This window comes from Aedes albopictus, chromosome 1 (genome assembly GCF_035046485.1).
Source record: "Aedes albopictus strain Foshan chromosome 1, AalbF5, whole genome shotgun sequence".
In the NCBI taxonomy this organism is placed as follows: Eukaryota; Metazoa; Arthropoda; class Insecta; order Diptera; family Culicidae; genus Aedes; species Aedes albopictus.
The window spans coordinates 103109557-103124248 of record NC_085136.1 but is presented as its reverse complement, the minus strand read 5'-3'; the positions used below and the strand labels follow the sequence as shown (position 1 = coordinate 103124248).

The window sequence follows — 14692 nt, the reverse complement described above, 5'->3', positions numbered from 1 at the left end:
GGCGGCGATGATCAAGTGGTTGGGGCATCTTCCTCTTGCAATTCCTGGGATGTGATTTGGCCTAGTGAATCTTAGCCACATCGAGGTCATTAGATGGCACGAGCGCTTCCCGTTGATCCCAAATTCTGCCACCGGCGCACAGTGGGACGAAATCAAAAAAAGTGGGACATGGGTATTTACTCAGAAACTATTGGAATTAGCGTTATGTGGTCTTCTACAATGTTTCTCCATTTTACAAGTACTTTATTTTGATGTAATAAAATTTCACTTAAGGGTGGTATACACTTAGATAAAAAAATTAACTTTTTTATTTTACGTCAAAATTGAAAAATGTCTAAGAAAACATTGTAGATAATGTATTTAGAAGAAACTTTGTCGAAGACCAAAAAATTCTATCTCGCAGTTTAACAAAGTTATAGGGCAAAAATGGTGTATATGTCCCTTAAAATAGATTTTTCGAAATATCTTTTTAGAATGAATTTTCCCAGTTTTCCAATGTTCAGGAAAGTTGTAGATACTGCAAAAATACACATTTTTTCTGAAGACAGCAAATGGCTATCTTTTCGTTTAAAAGACTTAGGAATGTTTTTCTTACTTTTTTATACCAACTTTAGGGGGATAGATCATACAGAATAGCGGCTATTAGCAGCTAATTTCCACGTTATGTTTTGCATGAACTTACACCCTTTCGATACATATGCAAAACATAACGGGATCGAGCGGGATTCACTACACTTTTTCAATTTATGTATCTTGAGATTTTAACACAAATACCCCACTTAACAAACAGTATGGTTATTGGGCTTGCTGGAGGAGGTGTTGTGGTTCACGAGGTGGTCCATTCCGCCCGTTCCGCCGAAGTTCCGTTGGTGGCGGTGGACCTTCATGCCAATGGCTATGCTACGGAATCTATTTTAAACCACTTTAAAACCTCGCGTTTGAAACTTTTCGATTGCTACTGGTCAGCGACTCTGAAAACGTAAACAAAAATATCGACAGAACAGTGATGCCAGTAAATAGAAAAGAAATCGCGGTGGTACATTTGAATGGTGTCGAAAGGTGTCAGAAGGTGTTTTTGGTGTGTTAAACGGGTGTTTCACACAAGGTGTCAGAGTTTCCAACCCCTTGGGGTTAATCAATCAATTAATTTGGCTCCGAAGGTACTTGGGACTCATGGTTATATATCGAAACTAAGCGTCATTTATACAATTCTTATGGTGTAAAAAGGACAAAAATGATACTTCTAATGATCTTCAATGCGACCTAGAGCCATTTGCATTATTAACCCTCCTAAGATGTTAAGATTTTCGCATCACGATGGCGTAGTGCACGTTCAGCGTGCCTGTCTGGGACATATTGACCCCAACATACTACTTGGGTTAATTTCAGTTCATGGAAGATAGCTAGCAAATGTATATATAAATAAAAATGGAATGGTGTTTGTATGTCACGAAAAAAAAAGATAAACTTATAAAAAGAGCAGAAAAATCGCAGACTGGAATCGATCTATTAACGTCGAGATCATTTAGCTCGTGCCCAACCCACACGGCTATCGATGCTTGAGAATATCGTGTTGCTGAATGCGTATACATAAAAGCCAAGCTGTGAGTCGATTCTGCGTCATAAAATGACCTTATGAAATTCATTCTAATCGTTGTGAATGGCCATTTCATAAGGTAGACCTTATTATAATCTTAGGTTTATTTGGCTGAGCGTGCGAAACCGGAACGAAATCACCGACGCAGAGGAGCTCGCAGCCGCACTTGGGAGGTGTATGTAACCAAGCAGCAGTGCGAGGCTAGGTGCGAGGTACATACATCAAGTGCATCGATCCGTCTACGGAAAAACCCAGCAGGTATACAGATCGCCACGATCAAACTCCTAGTAGGGTAAGCTGTCCCTTACCGCGTTAATGCAGGGCTCTGGCGTGGTGGACATTCTTTCCCGTGCTACTCGTATGATTTAATCATGAAATCAAATAAAACAAATCAAAACCTAGGTGGAAGTAGTGGTGGGATCAACCCCTTCGCAAGAAGCGGGTTGATGAGATGTCCGACAAGGAGAAGTGAGGAGATTAGGTGCTGGGAGTTGCGTACGCAGCTCAAGCGTGGGTGCTCCAGTCCACTTCCCGGCAAGCCAGCCGGTGGAGGTTATGGACGGAGCGTGGTTGTTGAGGGTCGTCATCCAAGAAACCAAACGACGGTCCGCAATAGAGGTGGCTGAGCAGCAGCTTGGCAAAATCATCGACTTTGCGTCCACTAAGTGGAACATAAGCTAGGACCTGAAAACGGCCTTGCTTCAACTTATGGTGGCGATCGACGAGGCCAAGCAGGAGCACGCGGTACTCGCATGGCTGACTGCTGCAGCAGCAGACCCTGCAAAGGATAAAGTGCCGAAGTTTACTCAAACGGAGGCCTTCTCCTTCGCAGGAAGTCCGAATAAGGCGGAAGCGACTGCTCACTACAAACGAGGCAAGCAATCGCAGAAGCAGGCAAGGTAACCGTCAGGTGAGGAGCTGTCTGGCAGTGCCCGCAAGGCCAGGTGAATCATTACCCCGAAAGTCGGTAATAATGCCGGAAGGTCGGACCCCAGCCAGGGTTCCCGGAAAGCTGGGAAGGGTTGGCTTGAAAAGGCTGGCCCGTCCCGGAAGGATGGGAACAAGGGGTTGCGACCACTGGTGGGCCCTCGACAGCCACAGAGCAGGGCGATCCAAGGGGAGGACCCCCCTTGGACGAAGGTAGAGCGGAAGAGGAAGAAGAAGGCGAATCCGCAGCTAGTAGCGCAGGACGCCAAACCAAGCGCGAGAAAGGCGACGCGATCGTCATCAAGACGGAACAGTCCAAGTACTCGGACGTCTTGAAGATGATGCGAAGCGACGCTAAGCTTGAGGGTCTTGGAGCCGACGTACGCAGTATTAGACGTACTCGTACGGGCGAGATGATCCTGGAGTTGAAGCGCCAGAAGGAGTACAAGGGCGCCGCCTATAAGAGGCTGGCAGAAGAGGTCCTTGGTGAGCGTGTGCAGGTGAGGGCTCTGACACATGAGGCGACTCTGAAGGTCAAGGACATTGATGAGATCACCGAAGTGGAAGAGCTCGTCACGGCACTGCGGCAACAGTGCGATGTGCAGGTGGTCGCCGCAGCCGTTAAGCTACGGAAAGGACCAGCAGGGACACAAATAGCTTTGGTTCAGCTTCCTGTGGCAGATGTAAAAATGTCCGTTAAGATAGGGAACATAAAGGTGGGTTGGTTTGTATGTCACCTAACATTCCACGAGCCACCAGAGGTTTGCTCAAGGGTTTGCTTCAGGTGTCTGGAACCAGGACACAAGTCGTGGGACTGCAAAGGCCCCGACAGGCGCAAACTGTGCAGGCGATGCGGCGCTGAAGGTCATAAGGCCCAAAGCTGCAACAGACATCCGACGGGTGGTCCAAGATGCCCGGCCTTCAAGAAAGTCGCAGTGAACAACAAATCGCAGTGCAGGTAACGCAGCTGAACCTGAACCACTGTGATGCGGCTCAGCAACTGCTCTGTCAGGCGGTTTCTGATTGGGAGACGGATATCGCCATCATTTCGGACCCATACCGAGTACCCGCCGGCAACGGCAACTGAGCCTCAGATGGGACCAGAAAAATGGCGGCGATATGGACGACGGGTAAATACCCCGTTCAGGAGTTGGTGTCTACTACCTATGAGGGCTTCGTGGTCGTCAAAGTAAACGGGGTCTTCTTCTGTAGCTGTTATGCGCCTCCGCGGTGGCCGATCGAGCAGTTCACGCAAATGCTGGATCGCTTAACGACCGTGCTAACAGGGCGAAGGCCGGTGGTAATAGCGGGCGACTTTAATGCCTGGGCCGTGGAATGGGGAAGCCGTTTCACGAACCAGCGGGGTCAGATCCTGCTAGAAACACTGGCCATCTTAGATGTCGACTTGGCTAATGTCGGTACCAAGAGTACCTTTAGTCGAAACGGAGCGGAGTCAATTATTGACGTGACCTTTTGTAGTCCTGGTTTAACAAGTAGTTCGAACTGGAGAGTAGATGATGGCTACAGTCACAGCGACCACCTGGCGGTTCGCTACAGTATCGACTACAACAACAGCAGACAGCGGATAGAAGAGGAGGCGGCTAGGCCAAAGCCAAGCCCTCGCAGGTGGAAGACATCATACTTCGACGAAGGGGTATTTAGGGAGGTGCTTCGCCGTGAGCGAAACTTAATCGGTTTAGACGGCGACGAGCTGGTAGCGGTGCTCTCACGTGCGTGTGATGCGACCATGCCTAGGCGAGTCCACCCTAGAAATGGGAGGCCACCGGCTTACTGGTGGACCGACGCGATTGCGGACCTGCGCCGTGCCTGCCTACGGGCTAGGCGGCGGATGCAGCGAGCACGATCAGAGGAAGAGCGAAACGAACGGCGGGTAGTGTTCGCCGCTGCAAAAGCCGCGCTTAAGACCGAGATAAGAGCAAGCAAAAAGACCTGCTTTGAGGGTCTCTGTCAGAGTGCCAATACGAACCCGTGGGGTGACGCCTACAGGATCGTTACGGCCAAGACGAGAGGTGTGATGGCTCCTACAGAGCAATCTCCAGAGATGTTGGAGGGGATCATTGGAGGACTTTTTCCGCGTCATGATCCTAATCCTTGGCCTCCTTTCGTAGGACAGCCGGGGACTGGGGCTGGCGATGAGGAGGGGGTCACCGATGTGGAACTTGTGGGGATAGCTAAGTCCCTTAGCGTAGGTAAGGCCCCTGGTCCGGACGGAGTTCCGAACCTGGCCTTAAAAGTAGCCATTGCAGAGGCTCCCGAGATGTTCAGGTCTGCTATGCAGAAATGCCTGGACGAGGGAGTTTTCCCAGAAGCTTGGAAGAGGCAGAGCCTGGTACTATTGCCAAAGGCGGGGAAACCACCCGGAGACCCGTCGGCATATAGACCAATATGCTTGATTGAAACGGCGGGGAAGGTGCTCGAAAAGATCATCCTCAATAGAATATTGCGGTTCACCGAGGGCGAAAATGGTCTTTCGAGTAACCAGTACGGCTTCCGGAAGGGGAGGTCCACCGTAGACGCTATCTTGTCGGTTACAAGATACCGGAGTACCTGTACAAGATTCTCGGAAGTTACTTTCAGAATCGTGTACTAGTCTACGACACGGAGGTGGGTCGGAAGTGCTTTCACATAACCTCAGGAGTCCCGCAAGGTTCCATCCTGGGTCCGGTGTTATGGAATGTCATGTACGACGAGGTGTTGAGGTTAGAGTATCCAGTGGGAGTGGTGATTGTCGGATTTGCCGACGACGTTACGCTCGAAGTCTTCGGTGAAACGATCGAGGAGGTAAAGTTGACTACCAACCACTCGATCAAGGTTGTGGAGGCTCCAGGAAACTGGAGCTGGCTCACCACAAGACAGAGGTGACGGTTGTTAACAACCTGAAGTCGGAGCAGCAGACGGAGATCAGTGTAGGAGAGTGTACTATCCTGTCAAAGCGCTCCGTCAAACACTTGGGCGTGATGATCGACGATAAGCTTACCTTCGGTAGCCACGTCGATTATGCCTGTAAAAGAGCCTCCACAGCTATTGCGGCACTGTCCCGGATGATGTCCAATAGCTCTGCGGTGTACGCCAGTAAGCGCAAGCTTCTGGCTAGTGTTGCTACGTCCATACTTAGGTATGGCGGCCCGGCGTGGGGCACCGCGCTAAGTACTAAATGCTACCGACGGAAGCTGGAAAGTACTTACAGGCTTATGTGCCTGAGGGTTGCGAGCGCATACCGTACCGTATCACACGACGCTCTCTGCGTCATTACTGGTATGGTGCCTATCAGCATTCTTATCAGTGAGGACATGGAGTGCTTCGAAATGCGCGGCACAAGAGGAATACGCAGGACTGCCAGGATGGCCTCTATGGTCAAATGGCACCGCGCGTGGGACAGTTCCACCAAAGGAAGGTGGACCCATAGGTTGATACTGAGGGTAGATAGTTGGATTAACAGGCGCCATGGGGAAGTTACATTTCACCTGACACAGGTCCTTACAGGTCATGGTTGCTTCCGACAGTATCTACACCGTTTCGGGCATGCGGATTCTCCCGAATGCCCAGCGTGCAATGGTTTAGAGGAAACGGCGGAACACGTTTTGTTCGTGTGCCCGCGTTTTCGCACAATGCGTGACCGCATGCTTGCCACATGAGGGGAGGACACAAATCCGGACAACTTGGTCCAGAGGATGTGTAGGGATGAGTTTGGCTGGAACGCCGTTTCAACGGCTATCACCCATATCGTCTGGGAACTACAGAGGAGGTGGCGCGTGGACTCGGAGAGTGGCTAGTCCAGATGCAGTACAAGAGGTGGTCCAGGGGTTCGGAGTCGGCTTCGTAGGTCATACCGGTGCCCTGCCGTCGAGATCGACCCTTACAACGATTAAGTGGCCGCGGAGAGGAAGTCCCGGTAGCGGTGCTGTCGTGGCGTCGGTCTACTGGGTTGGATCCGAGCCCGCGGTTGGAAAGGGGTCCCCGGCAAGGGTCGGGGTAGGTGAGATCCTGCTGTCTGCAACCTACGGGTGCATCTGATAGGGCCTGAAGGGTAGTGATACCCTTCCTTACGGGCAGGTCAGATCGGGTTGCATGTGGGCATCAGTTCTTGATGTCCGCTCAGCAGTAGGGCGCGGGCGGGGTTGACCCTGCCCGCCTTCCGAGGACAAAGGGAGTGGCGAGGACCACTCGGGAAACTGGCTAAGCGCCAGCATGCTACCGTGATGGACTCTCCAGAGCGAGTCATCGATGTTCGTTGCTGCTAGGCTACGGCAGCTAACCTTGAGGGTGCGGACAAGGCAGGTAGACTTCAAGAAAGGAGACATCGTTTGGAGACGCACGTTTACCCAATCTTCCAAGGCAGATCACGTCAACAAGAAGCTGGATCCGAAGTTCGTGCCAGCAATGGTGAAACAGATCCTGGGAAAGAACATCTACATGCTGGAGGACGTTGCTGATGGCAAGGCAGGCCTTTATCACGCAAAGGACATCAAGGCAGATTAAGCAAACATGGTAAAGCTATGTCCACAGGCAAAACCTGTCAACGATGAGCACTATGCTCCGTGCCTAGCGGGAAAACGGCAGTCTGGTCAGGTGTGATGAGCAAAAACTTCTATATGACTACCTCTCCACCTCGACAGTTTAATCAGCTATGTAAGCAGCCTTGTTGCAGACTACGACCTTCATCACGAAGAGAAGAACACACGCATTGCGGTCACAAAAGTCAGAAAACATCATTGCGGTCATCGCACGCTTCCGTCGCGCCAGGAAGTAGACCGCTCGCCGTTCGCAAAACGGGAGAAATTGCACCTTGCAGTTCTGGCAACGGAATGCAGGGAGCTCACCAATGTTCCAGATAGTGTCTTGGGTAGGAGGAACGGAGACCCGGGGTCGACGACCAACAATCGGTTCGGCGCGGAGTTGATGTTTACGGCCACTACCAGGCGCAGCGAGGTATCATCTGGAGATGTTGGGAGTAGTGGAGCACGACGACAAACAGAAGCCTACGGAAGGCACGGGAGATTGGGACCCTGAAAGCTTATAGTGAGTAGGGAGGCTCCAAAGACCAGCATGCGAACAGCAAGGAGACGTAGCAGAAGCCTGCAGAGGGCGCGGGAGATTGGGACCCCGAAAACCGATGGCGAGTAGGGAGGCTCCAAATACCAGCATGCAAAGCGACAAGGACATGGAGCAGAGGCCTGCAGAGGGCACGGGAGATTGGGACCCCGAAAACCGATGGCGAGTAGGGAGGCTCCAAAGACCAGCATGCAAAGCAGCAAGGAGATGGAGCAGAAGCCTGCAGAAGGCGCGGGAGATTGGGACCCTGAAAGCTTATAGTGAGTAGGGAGGCTCCAAAGACCAGCATGCGAAGCGGCAAGGAGACGTAGCAGAAGCCTGCAGAGGGCACGGGAGATTGGGACCCCGAAAACCGATGGCGAGTAGGGAGGCTCCAAAGACCAGCAGGCGAAGCGGCAAGGAGATGAAGCAGAAGCCTGCAGAAGGCGCGGGAGATTGGAACCCTGAAAACCAGTGGCAGAGTAGGGAGGCTCCAAATACCAGCATGCGAAGAGGCAAAACCAGTCAATCAGCTATGAACAACACCAGTTACAAGGAGTTCAGCCCTCGAGAAACACTCAAGAAGGAAGCAACAAAGTCACAAGCCCTGGATGGTGTACTGGCGGTAGCCACAACAGCAAAAATCGATCAGGTCCAGAGTGTTACGTAATCCTATAAATCTGTCAAAGGTCTTCTTGGCACCTCGTAGTGTTCGGGCGTTTGCATGGCATATCATCCCGGGTCTTACCCAAAAGCAACGCGACCGTGGGCGCGGATATTCCAAGGCAACATGGAATTGTGAACCCTTTTCCTGGACCCATGCAAATCGAGGGCGAGTAAATGCGCTCTTTCCCGAACTAACTACTCATGCTATGCACTTGACTTTGATCAGCGACTATGCCACAACGCACCAAAAAAAGGCAGTATAAGGAATCAAACTACCGATGATGTCCTAGCCTAAGTAATTTAGCCAAACAATCGTATTCCTCTATGTTATTTGTAAGATTTCCCTAGTTTATTTACAACTAGAGATAATCTGTTTGAATGTCTCGCTGTGGGACAGCTAGCATAGAGATGATGGACAAGAACTTCTCTAGAGACCATTTGCCAAGACATCGTTGGCGTCTGATCAATTTGTCTGACAGGACTCGCTGTCGTTTGCAGAACAATATGAGTTTTGGATTAAGTATTCCCGCTCTGGCAAGTGGTAAGACTTGCGTTATTTAGTTTGGATTTTGTATCGTTTAGTATGTCTGTGAAAACTAAACAACCAGATCAGTTCAGTCTCTAGAAAACTTCTTAATGGAAGTGAAAGTTTAGAATTTTTCATGAATCGCAGAATCAATTCATGAAAAATTCAATCCCCACAGTGAAGTTGTGTAGCGTTTGGTTTTGCAAGCTTCAAACTTCATGATAATATTAAGCGAGCATAGTTACTGCTCCAGATTTAGTGTGCAAACTGGGTGTAATTACTAGCGGTATAAGCTTAGAGTGTAATGAAAACGAGTGACATGCTGCTGCATGGGCTCCACAGCCTGACAAGAAGACGCAGTTGTCATAACTGTCACTCGCATGACGGTTCGAACTGCTTCCGGAAAACCCGCACGCACACGTCGACACACACGAGCAGGATAGAGAAATCAACGATAAACTCTCTAAAATAAAAACTCTCATTTTTGAGTAGCGCCCATGCCGCACAGGGACTGTGTTGGAAACACACATTTTTTTTAAATTGCTCGTACGCTCACATTTTTGCAAAATATCAATGTTTTTCGGTATTTGAAGGTGGTTTATAAACCCAGTGAGGTTGCCATGTCGAAATTATTGCAAAATACATGCTCATGTGAGCGTACGAGCAATTTTAAAAAAATGTGTGTTTCCAACACAGTTATGTGCGGCATGGATGTTTACTAAAAATGTGCAGGCCGAACACATTTTTGAGCGTAGGCGTTTTTGCGTGAAGCTTCAGCAGAAAGTATTCAACGCCCGGAGTGAGTGGTTCGGTTGGAAAGTGCTGGCGGCTGGACCAACGCTGATCCGATCCACGCTGTCACAGAAGCGGTGGCAGTCGACAGAAGGCGGAAAGCACGCATGCGGTGGATCCGGATCGAACGAATCCGGACATTCTAAGTCTTCGCCATCGAGCACGAAACGAGGCATCTCCATAGAACCTTGCATGATTTGGTCTGCATGAGCCGGCTCCGACGATCGAGCTTCATTCACCCTCGAGGAGCGAAAACCTTGTTGGAGTGACCACCACGCCGGTCAATAGGAAACGAATCCCGCCAGCAACCACAGCGGAAAACTAGCGGAAGTGCCAGGAACCATTAAGCAGCCCGTCAGCGGGAAGAGCGGACCTGTGGGCACAGACGAATCAAAACGGGAAAAAAGCCTGCACAAGCAGGCTTTTTTTTCTTCATACTTGGTTTAGTGTTCCGCTCATTCCCCGGAGAGCTCCCGGAAATCGCAACGGAGCGAGGAGCAAGGCGGTGTTGACAAAATCGAGGTCGGTTGACGAAGACTGAGCGGGCGTGCAGCGAGGGGTGAGGAATCTGAGGACGTTGGTGGGAGGAACAAGACCCGGAAGCGCGCAGCAGAACCAAGAGATCGTGCCGGTTCCGGCGGATCAGTTCCCCATCATCAGCCAAAAGGGACAGCAGGACCAGCTCGACGAGGTCAGCGATTGCCGTCAGCAGACGGGGTCGGACTAAGCAGAAGCCGTCGAGTGTGTGAGTCGGAACGGACAGTTCGATAGCCGGCCAAACAAGAGCTCCATGGTTGTCGGCCATAGACGGAAAGACGAAGAGACGGCTGTGCAGGAAGCGTCGGCCTCTGGCCGAAACACAAACCGCGTAGTCCAGATTCGGTGCGGTGCGAATGGGGACCGGGACTACTTCGAAGCAGACGCCACTACGAATTGGACCCTCCGGCGAGCAGGCGCAGCGGTTCGCCAAGAAGATAAGGGTGCACCCGAAGTGATGAACCGTGAGTAATAAGAATTGTAATAGAGAGAAGAAAGAGATAAGGGCCTAAAAGGATAGATAGGAGAAAGGATAAGATGGAGGGAGTTTTGAATAAAGTTTGCACACCATGTAATCAAATGTTGTTGTGGAGTCAAGTTTATTAGCCGGTCCGACCAAGCTTCCATATCCGCGAGGTCGAAACCTAACAGGCCGCTGCAGCCATTCGGCTACGGAAGGGCCCGGCAGGGACGCGAGTTGATGCTTCCGGGTGTGTGGTATTTCTGAAGTGGCCCATATGATGCTCGGTCACCTTGCGATGTCAAAGGTGGTCAGTCCACACTTATGTGCGAATATGGTTCGCTTAGGAAAGAATCCTAGGCTCCCACCTGCACCGCCGGGGTCTAGAGACCGAGTAGATCGCGAAAAAGCACCGGAGCTTGGTCGTTGGGGTGCCTGTAAACCGGAAGCCGACCTTAACCGGAATCGCAGAACCGACCTCGGCACCTGCCCGGGAACAGTGTTGCGAATACTCACTAGCAAAAAATTATACTCACTTGCTTCTATCTCAGTCCAGAAGCATGCTATCAAAAAATGATGTTTGAAGGGGTTTTAGATTGTAGTTTAATCTAAAAGTTTGCCAAATAAAGTAAAGGTCTCAGACGCATGCCAAAACCGTGAGAGAGCTGTGAGTACACGGTGAGTATAAATTACACGAATTTTACTCACCTCGTACTCACAGCTCTCTCACAACTTTGGTATGCGTCTGCGACCTTTACTTTATTCGGCAAACTTTTAGATTAAACTACAATCTAAAAGCCCTTCTAACATCATTTTTTGATAGCATGCTTCTGGACTGAGATAGAAGCAAATGAGTATCACTCTTGCAAGTGAGTATTCGCAACACTGCCCGGGAAGAGACGGTTTCGGAAGACCTTCCACTGCCGGGGAATTCGTCGTCGGTGTAGGATAGATTCATTGCCGCCAGGGACTATCCGAGTAGTCTAGCGGAGTGAGGAGTGCATGAGGAGTGTTAGTAACCGAAATCAGTCGCAGAATGGCGAATAAATTAGTACTAACCCATTACTAACTGGAGTCAAAGGGCTCGGCATGTGGCATAGTAACATATGGCTAACATACTACCTAGAAGGTCTCTAAATGGCGATGTGTACTCGTAATAGAATAACAAATTGCACGGGAGCCAAAGGGCTCAGTACGAAGAATAGAATAACGACTTGGTGTTGGGTCACATTTAGCCTACCTTAACCTTACGTGTGTATTTTGTAGAGACTTAATGGAGCAAAATGTATACAAACTAAACTGATCTTTCTCAGTGTCGGCTAATGCAGACGTTCTATTTTTCAACAGGACCGAGAAAACAGCCCGGGTGAATCAACGATCAAATGGCTTCCGTCTCACCTGGAGCAGAGCGATTCCCTCGACACAGCTCAACGAGATACGCAGATACTGTTCAGGAAGTTTCGCTCTGTATTGAACAAATTGACATTGGACAACTTGTTCCGGCTAGTGGATCAGGTCAAATCCCTCGTCATTGACACCGACGAACGGTTGGACGGTTGTGTCGAGCTGCTTTTCCAGAAGGCCATCTCAGAACCTATGTTCGCCGAAGCTTACGCAAGGATGTGTAAGGAAATTGGAACGATTGTGGTGGCTAACGACGCTTCCAAGAAGCGTTCCTCGAGTTTCAAGAGTCGACTGGTGAATAAGTGTCAAGATAATTTTGAACGTCGCCAAGGTCCGAACAAGGAATCATTCGATGATTTAAAGACGCAATGTGAGCAGACACGACAGGAAGTACGACGACGATACGTTGGAACTGTCCGAATCATCGGAGAGCTTTACAAAACAGATCAACTGACGAACTCCATCATGAAGAGCTGTATTATGCAGCTGCTTGAGACTGAATCGAAAGATTGTTCTGAAGAAGACTTGGAATGCTTGTGCGTGCTTCTTACCACCATTGGTCGTAAAATGGAGGTAGACAATGGTCAAAATTTGGGTCCATATTTTGAAAAGCTGCACGACATTTTTCATAACGAGGAAAAGTATCGACTCAGCAGAAAAATTCGCTTTGCCATCCAGGATGTGATGGAACTACGGCAAATTGGATGGACAACAAAACAACATAGTCAGGATCAGCGAGCAGCTGAACCTACCCGAGATTATCGAGGTACCGTGCAACGCGGGTCCGGCAGGTGGATTAATTCCGGTGGCCGTGTCTACGGACGAGATAACAGGGCACAATCCTGGAGATCGGGAAACAGAAATCCATCAGTGAATTTGGAACAACTGTTGCTGAACAACATCGAACGGGACGAAGTCTCGCGAAAAACGGTCGCCCACTATGTGGCCCAGATGTTCAAGGAGAAGGCCATTGCCAGGGTCGACTATCTGCAAGCTCTCAAGACGGTTTTCGAGCAAGCCGATGAATTCATCATCGATATTCCCGAGCTTTTCAAGTACCTTAGCATCTTCTATGTAAGGCTGCTGAATATGTTTTACATCAACCTGAGAGATATACAATACGTGGCGCGAAGCGTCCTGCCCAAATATGGCGCTGCCATTCTCAGCGAACTGCTTCTTAAGTATCAAGCGGTCTATGGCCGGGGTGACACCGTGAAGCTGTGGTACGAGTCGGCTCTCAAATGGACCGATTTCATCAACATGGACAATCCGGAGCAGGTTGAGCAATATCTGATGGATTCTGGGCTGGGCTACCTGGTGGACATTGTAAAGTTTGAACAGCAGTTTCAATCTTGCTTGATCAGCGCTGAAAAAGGCATGAACGATTTGCATTTGAACTAGGCAGCGTCAGTTGCTATCGAATCAACATACAACGCCAGGTTGCGTTTTACGCATTATTGAAATGTATAAACTGAAGATATGCTTAATAAATGTTTTTTTTATTCACTGAGTTTCCTTGGCCACTGGATTCGATGGTCTATTCGACACCCTATTTCAAACGTCCTTTACGAACTTCGTCAATTTGATGTCTACTTGCTGCCACTTTTGCCTACCACACTATCTCGTTTTTTGATGCGACCTTTGTTACGTTTGTAAATTGTGTAACCAGTGGTGTGTCTGTCTGTCCGAGATTTGTGAGATTTTCGCGGTGTAGTGTTTCGTTTCAATGTTAAAATACCAAGAAGATATTTGAATATCCGCTGAGCTTCACCAAATACCACCCACCGCCCACCGGACAACTAGCAGCCACACCACATAGTTCCGCTACTCGCCACCAGACATCGCAGGCTCAAGGATAAGGCAGCCATGAGGGGTGGCGTATAAGGAGCCATGATGGGGCGAATTGCAACAAAGCGGGAAACTATTGGTCGGGGATTCTGGATAGGACAAGCTCCATTGCTCCACATCATTATCAAACGCAAAACCATATCGAACAGACGTGTTGAGATTAAATATTTGGAGTTTGAAAACCCGTAAGAAAAAACATTTGGAGTTTGAAAGGCCGTAGATAAGCTGAAGTGAAAGTTAGTGGAAGAAGCAGCATAGTGAAAAGTATCCAGGTAACAATTCCCCGACCAGAATCACCCAATCGCCCCCATCACTAATGCGCCACCCATTCGTTTCCAAACCGCCCGCAGGACCCCTTGTGTTTTACCTTGGTGAAGTCCGCAGTAGAGTGCGCGTAGTCGACCGAGACCCTTGCGTGGTCCTACCGCCTCTCAGTCAACCGCAGTTCTCGAACCCTACACCCGAGACTGCAGAAGTAGGTCGCCTATCCTGCTGGATAGAACCGCCCATCACCGTGCCGTTACCCGACGGTGAGTGAGTGCCGCCATTTTGCCTGGAGCTTCGCGGCATCGTCAAGTTAAGACCGCGAACGCTCGGCGGTTGAAGCCAACGGAAGGAAACCAAGCGAGAAAGAGGAAGAGAAGCCAACGTAGCGTCGCTGATCGAGAGGAGCGAGCCAGCGTCGACGTAGGAAGGTGGAAAGGAGTGGTTGCGGAACGAAGAAGGGGCCCCGTCGACCGTAAAAGGGAAGAAGAAGAAGATAGGAAGTTAAGGTAGGAGATAGGCTGTAAGAAAGTGGGAGGAAATTAAGGTACCTTGTGCACAAAAGTTACAACAAAGTGGGAAAGTGTGTTGCAATCCGGAGCTCAGGTGTTTTCTTGGT

General features: G+C 49.8%; 1 protein-coding gene across 1 annotated transcript; it reads left to right on the top strand.

Annotated features, from left to right (window-relative positions):
* The first annotated feature begins 10350 nt into the window (after positions 1-10350).
* Positions 10351-13362, top strand: LOC115256578 (uncharacterized). Its single transcript, XM_062854811.1, has 2 exons — positions 10351-10551; positions 11905-13362. Exons 1-2 carry the CDS (start codon positions 10351-10353, stop codon positions 13360-13362), a joined length of 1659 nt encoding a protein of 552 aa, XP_062710795.1.
* Positions 13363-14692: the final 1330 nt, after the last annotated feature.

What these genes read in the sequence shown, in the direction of transcription:
- LOC115256578 (XM_062854811.1), top strand. Translation starts at nt 10,351, where the DNA reads ATGGTTGTCGGCCATAGACGGAAAGACGAAGAGACGGCTGTGCAGGAA. An exon ending in AAGATAAGGGTGCACCCGAA is followed by an intron (nt 10,552 to 11,904) that starts GTGATGAACCGT and finishes ATTTTTCAACAG; the next exon opens with GACCGAGAAAACAGCCCGGG.